Here is an 8,011-nt window from a genome sequence, read left to right on the forward strand (position 1 = left end):
GGGAGGGGAGGGGAGGGGAGGGGAGGGGAGGAGGTTATGGAGAAAGAGAAATAAGCACATCCTCTTGGCATACATCTGTGGATGGACATTTCATGTTGTTATAACTTGACTGTTATAGACAATTTGACAATAAATTTTATAGTTAACATTTTTCTTTTAACCAAGAACTGTGCTTAATTTTAAACTTTAAAACTAAAATTTAAAATTAAGCACAGAAGGGAGCAGAAGGGAGACTCTGGGTTTTGCATGGGCTATTGAACTTCAAAGCCCATCCCCAGTGATGCACTTCCTCCAACAAGACTGCACCTCCTATTCCTTTCAAACAATGCCAGACCCTACTGGCCAAGTAGTCAACTCTATGAGCCTATATGGCATAGTCATTGAAACCATCACATTCCAGTTATAGCCAAATTATAATGTAATATACATTAGGTTCAACTTCAAAATTCCCCGTAGTCTATCATAATCTCAATACTGTTTAAAATTCCAAAATTCAAAGTCTTTTTTTTTTTTTTGAGACTCAAGGCAATCTCTTAACTGTAAAACCTTTGAGAGCAAAATAAAAAGCAGATCCCATATTTTCAAGATACAATGGTACAGAATATACCTTACCATTCTAAAGGGGATATAAATGAGTATGTGAGGAAATAGTATGCCAATGGAAGTCAAACACCAGATGGGCAAATTTTAAGCTCTGCATACTCATGTCTGGGGTCAAAGAACGCTCCAGGTCTCCATCTTCTATCCATTTATTTGACTTAAACACACTTCTTTCCCTTGGGAAGGTCCTATACCCAGTCTGGAGCTCTCCTCAGTAGTGATCCTAAAACTCTGGCATCACCATCACTGTGGGGTCTCCCATACAACTCATTTTCATAGCTTTCCACAATGGACTTTCTATGCTTCAATTGAGGGACATGTCTGCCCTTAGCAGCTTCCCTTAGTTGAAAAGAAAAAAATCCAAAATAGCTTTCTTGCATTCTAAGCTCTAAAGCCAGAACTACATAGCCAAAACTGCCAAGCTATACTGCTTGCTGGGGTTGGAACTTGGCCACCTTATTCAATTATATTTCAACAGCTTTCCGTTTCTGATTATTTTCCATCACTGCTTATGATGTTATTTCATTTCATTTCACAAGTTAGAACCTTGGCTGGTGCCATCTTTCTCCGAGGTTACTACTCCTTTATTGCATTTAGCATCATGTTTTGATCAAAACTTTTTATCACCTTCATTACTGGCAGTCATTTTTGTAAATCTTCATAAAACTAATACCTATGTGACAATAAGAGCTAGGCTATTTTGAAATCTCCTCTGGCAACACCATTTATCCAAAAGTCTTGAATTCGTCCCCAGCTAAATTATGAAAGGCAAAAAGCACTCACATTATTTGAAAAAAAAAACCTACAAGAAAGGCCTCTAGGCCATTTATGAATATTTTTCTGAGAAATCTCTCGAGCTAGGCAGTCATAATTCATATTACTTTTACCACCACTATCTTCCATACTCATACCAAGAAGGCCTATTAAGTGTCTCTTAAAGTATTCACCTTCTCTGTGAATCTAAGGACTATATTTTGTGAACAAGCACCATGGTTAGTTCTGTCACATCAATACCCCAATACTGATAGCAACTTTGTTGGAGGGAAGGGGATGCGGATTCCATTACCATGGCACAACCACCAAGAACAGCAGAAGCAGTATAGTAAATCCTACCTAACCATAAAAGACAAGCTGTAAGTGGTTCAGAGGGCAGAGTGAGAGAAATGATCCAAGCCCATAAGAGGGGCTAAAAAGAATGAAACTAGATTCTAGACATTGTACAGTGTGTTATTTACACTATTGGTATATTATTTTGCTTTTATCTAATTGTGACTGTGCCCTAGTTCTTCCATTTTCAAATAAGAATTTATTCAATTTAATTTTATTTTTACAAAAGCTCACAATTGACAGATTTTTTTCAACACTTTTTCAAGAGATTCTAGAAAAATACAAACATTTCATATATAAAGGGACTGAACTTTTAATGTGTTTGAATCTGTAAAAACATTAAGAATTTTGAAGTTATTTGTGGGGCTTTTTTGTGAGTCTTGGGGATAAATATATAAGGAGAGTTTGTGGTTCAACAGACATATGTTCGTCAAGTTGACATGGGTCAATTATACTAAGGGTTTGTATCAACTTGAGACAAACTGAAGCCATATGATAGGAATGAGCCACTTCAACGCAGTGAAGAAAATGACTCCATAAAACAGGGAAGTAGGCAAGCCTATAGGGCATTTTATTAATTATTTACTGGTGATGGAGGGTCATGGTCCATTGAAAGTAGTGCCAACTCTGGACTTGTGGTCCTGAGTGCTATAAGAAATCAGGTTGAGAAATCCATAATGAGCAAGCCTGTAAGAGTATCCCATCATGGCCTCTGAATCAACTCCTGCCTCCATAATCCGGCCCTGTTTGAATTCCTATCCTAACTTCCTTCAATGATGAACAGTGATGGGGAAGTTTAGCCAAAAACCCTTTTCTCTTCAACTTGCTTTTGTTCGTGGTGTTTCCCATATGAGGACTCTAAGACACCATCTCTATTCCCAAACAAATTTGAGATTACAATTGCTGTCTAATTCCCATCTCTCAATCCAATTTGTATTGCCCGTCTTACCTGCTAATTGAAGCTCACTCTATGTGTTGTCAGCCTAACAGAAGGGACATCATTAAGAAAAAATTATTAACACCAGTAAAAATTGCAAAAGGCCCATTAGCTACAAGTGATCTGACTCCTTTAGTTTGCCTTGCTTAGCTTAACATAATGATCGGTAGTGTTCATTTTCTATGAAGAAAATAATTTCAAGAATAAACTAGGATGTAGAATCATGTATCTTGTTCATGGATTTAAGGATTACTAAAAAGAAAAATTGTATGCTCACTAAAGCAATGTACAGATTTCATGAAATCAACATAAAAATTCCAATTGTATTCTGACCAGAACTAGACAGCACAATTCTAATGATTAAATAAAGGCACAGGATCTCTCTAAAAACCAAAACAAACTAAGCATAAAGGAAAATACCAGGACTACCATAGAACCTGATCTCAAATTATTCCACAGAATCATAATAATAAAATACAAATTAAATAATAAGTGGCACAAAACAGACATACAAATGAGAAATTGAATAAGATTTAAGAAGATGGGAGGATTTACTCTGCTCATGGATCAGGAGAATTACCATACAAGAAATAGTAAAAATATATGAAAGAATATGTTGGATTAGAATAAATTTAAAATAAATCCAAAATATGCTTATGCATATATTGTCATCAGGTTACTAATAACATAGCAAATAACTAAATCACTTTTCATCACAAATACTTAGAGAATACATACTTATTTCACAATACAAAGCAAAGCAAGGAAAACAAAAAGGCTTTAGTATGGAATACTGCAAAACAGACATAAACAGGAGAAAGAGATTAAAGTCATTCGTATCGGGACACAGTAGACATTCATAAGTATTAAATACACTAAATATAGAATGAGGGATTATCTTGAAATTAGATCCAGATTTTCACATTAAAGCCTCATAACCTAACCTTGGGATCCTAATGTATGAGCACAATTATCTCAGTTATGCAGTGTTGTTTGGCCAGTAAACTATGGCACCCTGATGTTTTCTGAAGCACAGTAGAGACATATGAGATGTTATAATGCCTGTGGGTTTTGTCACCAATATGCAGGTGTATAAAAGGCACTTAGCAGGTGCTTCCATCCAGATTCTAGAAACCTACTGCTTAATCTTCCTCTGAACACTCCACTCCTGACACCATGTGCTACTACGGAGGATATTATGGAGGCCTGGGCTATGGCTATGGTGGCCTGGGCTGTGGCTATGCCTGTGGCTATGGTGGCTATGGATATGGCTGTTGCCGCCCACTGTGCTGTAGAAGATACTGGTCCTGTGGCTTCTACTGAGGACATTATGCAGAGACCCAGCCTTTCTAACCAGAAGGATGTCCATGTGTTTTCACATCAGGGACTCAAAAATGTCTTCAAAAATTAACACTTTAGGACACACACACACACACACACACACACACACACACACACACATATATATATATATATATATATATATATATATATATATATATATATATAAGTTATCATTGAAATTTAACATGGTCATCTAATTCCTCATGTGAATTTGGACCATGATCCTGTTTTATGTTATCTTCACCATACTCTGTAAATGATTTTAAATTTAACTCTCAACCTATGTTTAAAAAAATGTATATCATCAAAGCACTAAATGAATAAATTCTACAAAATAATTTCCGTATGTTCTGTGCTTTTGTCTTGGTCACATGTGAGGCAGTGTTCCTGGGAAAGTGTGAGGGGAGTAAAGGAGAAAAAGATATGTAAGAAGATGGGCAAGAAAAGAAACAGGGAGGGGAAAGAGGAAGACAGAAAGTTCAAGAGAAACAAATACTTCTTAACAGCATTCAGATAAGGATGGATATTTTGTTGTATTTACAACTTGACCATTATAAACAATGTGATAATAAACTTCGTAGTGTACCTATTTCTTAAAGATTCCGTGGGTTTCAACCAGGCATGATGGCAATCTTCTTCACTGGATCTCTGAAAAAAAATTTAATTCATTGTTCTTTTACTCTTCTGTTATATTTCTGACATCGTGTGTGTGTGTGTGTGTGTGTCTGTGTGTGTGTGTGTGTGTGTGTGTGTGTGTCTGTGTGTGTGTTGCATGAGTCCATGTGTATATGTATGTGTGCAGGATCATGTATTAGGGTGTCCTTGTGGAAGGGTGCAATTTTGGAGCTTCTGTACTTTTCATTTACTCTCCAACTTACATATTGAGGTAGAAGCATGCAAGCTGGTATCTGGGATTCTTGTTAGTCTGGCTTTCCATCTGATTCCACTTAATCTACCAGGTTTAATGGTGGAATAACACCCTCTACTAACCTTTAAGACATCTGCTTTGGGTGTCATGATATTCTTTCATACACACTGGTTATTTTATTTAATTCTCCTTCATCCATCTCCACACTCTCTTCCACAACCCCTCTTCAAACTTCATCACTCATGAATAATATTACTTTCAAATTTTCTATGCCATTTATACTTCTGCTGGTGCCTTTTCATTTCATGAGATATTGTGCAAACACACATAGCACACACACATACACACAATTCAAATGTTGGTTCTATATATGACATTAGCATTGAAACATTTTTATTACTTTTAAATATTTCTATAAAAATGTTTTAAATGGAAAAATTCTGTATTAAGTGAAAATTAATTACAATGCATTTTGGACATATTCATCTCAACTCTTTCCCTTATCATACACACATCTCAGTCAATCTTCTATTACTGTTAAGATGTATCATGACCATATCCTAAAAAAGAAAACATTTCATTGACTTGTGTGTAGTTTCTAGGTGTAGTCCTATTTTGTCATGAAGTGAAGCATGATGGCATGCAGGTAGACAGTGATGGAGAAGTAGCCAAAAATTCTAAATCTGGATCTGCAGGCAGCAGGAGATGGGACACTCAAGATTTTGCATGGTCTATTGAAAGTTCAAAGTCAACACCATTAATCCAAAAGTCTTTTTTTTTCTTTTTTTTAATTAATTTTTAAAAATTTTAATAGATATTAAAATTTTTATTACTAATTTTTATTAGATATTCTCTTCATTTACATTTCAAATGCTATCCCCTTTCCTAGTTTCCTCTCTGAAAATCCCCTATACCCTCCCCCCACCCTGCTCCCCAACCCCCACACTCTTACTTCTTGGACCTGGCATTCCTTTGTACTGGGGCATACAACCTTCACAGGACCAAGGGTCTCTCCTCCTATAGATGGCTGACTAGGCCATCCCCTGCTACATATGCAACTAGAGACAGGAGCTCTGGGGGTTACTGGTTAGTTAATATTGTTGTTCCTCCTATAGGGTTGCAGACCCCTTTAGCTCCTTGGGTACTTTCTCTAGCTCCTCCATTGGGGGACCTGTGTTCCATACAATAGATAGCTGTGAGCATCCACGTCTGTATTTAGACTGTGCTCATAGGACCCTACCCTGATATAGCTATCTCTTGTGAGGCTATGCCAGAGCCTGGAAAATCCAAAAGTCTTAAATTTAGCCTCAGGTAGATTTTTCAGAAAAAGATGTCAAAGTTTTTTCCAAAATACCACATGAATAGTCTCTTGGCCATAAAATTATATTCTTCTCCTCTGAAAACTCTGGAACTAGGCAGTCATAGTCCACATTGCTCTTGGTACCACGATCTTCCACACTCCTTCTAAGGCAGCCTAATAAGGGACTCTTAAAGCATTCACCTGTTTTGCTAATCCAAAGTCTATATTCTGTGAACCAACACTATGGTTAGGCCTGACACATTAATGTCCAACTCTTTATAACAACATTTGGGGGGGAGGGGAAGTTATGGATTCCATTACCTGGGGATGACCAAGAAGAACAGCAGGAGCAGTGCAGTGCAGTACAGCCTGCCCCGGCATAAAAGACAAGCTACAGCTGTGTGTACAGTGGGAAACAGAGTGAAAGACGTGACCCAGATGTTTAGAGGAGCTGAGAAGATTGAAGGTGGATTCTAGACATTGCATAGTGTGTTATTTACTCTATTGGTATATTATTTTGCTTTTTTTTTTTTTTTTTACTGTGCTCTGGTTCATCCCAATTGAAGTAAAGATGTATTCAGTTTAATTTAGTTCTTATAGGAACCCACAGATGACATATTTTAAATCTTTCAAAAGATTCTGAATTTTTAAAATGTTGTATATATTAGAGGTATTGAACATTTAATGTGTTTGCTTCTGTAAAATCATTAAGAATTTTAAGGTTATTCGTGGTTTTTTTGAGAGGTCTGGGGAATAAATATGCAAGGAGGATTTGTGGTTTAACAGGCATGTGTTTGTTTGTCAGGTTGGCATAGGTCAGTGAAGAGTTTGCATCAATTTGTCACAACCTAAAGTCCTATGATAGGAGTGATTCACATAATCACAGTTAAGAAAGTTACTCCATAAAATAGGGAAGTAGGCAATCCAGTAGGTTATTTTATTAATTAGTTATTGATGAGAGATAATCTACCCCTTTCAGAGTAGTGCCAACTTGGCACTCATGATCCGGGATGATATAAGAAATCAAGTTGAGGAATACATGATGAGCAAGCCTGTAAGGAATACTCAACCATGGCTCTGTATCAGTTCCTGCCTCAAGAATCCTGCCCTGTTTGAATTCCTGTCTTGACTTCTATGAATGATGAACAGTGATGGTGAAATGTAAGCCAAATAAACCGTTTTCTCTTCAGCTTGCTTTTGGTCATGGCATTTTACCATGGCAATGAAGATTCTTAAGACATCATCTATCTTCTCAATCAACTTGTATCTTACTATTTGTTGTCTAATTCCTCTCAATCCAATTGATGTTGTCCAGCTTTTCTGCTAATTGAAGCATAACCTAGTATGAGGTCAGCCTAACAGGGGTGATATCATCAACACAGCCTGATCTTTAAACATGCATAAAACACTAAAGTTACCTTAGCTACAACTGCTCACCTTCTGCAGTTTGCTTCATATTCCTTACCATAATGATCAGTAACATCCTGTTTCTTTGAAGAAAATAATTGGAAGAAAAATCTAGGATATGGAATGACATATCTTTTTAAAAGATTAGTTGAATTACTAACAAAAAATGTGTATGTTTGATAAAACAATGTATAAATTTTATGAAATTTCCATAAAAATTCCAATATTGTTCTAAACAGAACTAGACAGCACAGTCATTTTTTCTATTTTATTTATTAGATATTTTCTTTATTTACATTTCCAATGCTGTCCCAAAAGTTCCCCTCCCCCCTCCCCTACCCACCCACTCCCACTTCTTAGCCCTGGTGTTCCCCTGTACTGAGGCATATAAAGTTTGCAAGACCAAGGGGCCTCTCTTTCCAATGATGGCCGACTAGGCCATCTTCTG

At 36.7% G+C, this 8,011-nt stretch overlaps 1 protein-coding gene across 1 annotated transcript; it reads left to right on the forward strand.

Moving 5' to 3' along the window:
* The first annotated feature begins 3,820 nt into the window (after positions 1-3,820).
* LOC110311238 (keratin-associated protein 20-2-like) lies at positions 3,821-3,967 on the forward strand. The gene has a single exon (XM_021184487.1). The coding sequence runs from the start codon at positions 3,821-3,823 to the stop codon at positions 3,965-3,967; it is 147 nt and encodes a 48-aa protein (XP_021040146.1).
* The last annotated feature ends 4,044 nt before the right edge of the window (positions 3,968-8,011 follow it).

Source organism: Mus caroli, chromosome 16, assembly GCF_900094665.2.
Source record: "Mus caroli chromosome 16, CAROLI_EIJ_v1.1, whole genome shotgun sequence".
Lineage (NCBI taxonomy): Eukaryota > Metazoa > Chordata > Mammalia > Rodentia > Muridae > Mus > Mus caroli.

Coding starts and splice junctions, on each gene's coding strand:
- LOC110311238 (XM_021184487.1), top strand. CDS start 3,821: ATGTGCTACTACGGAGGATATTATGGAGGCCTGGGCTATGGCTATGGT.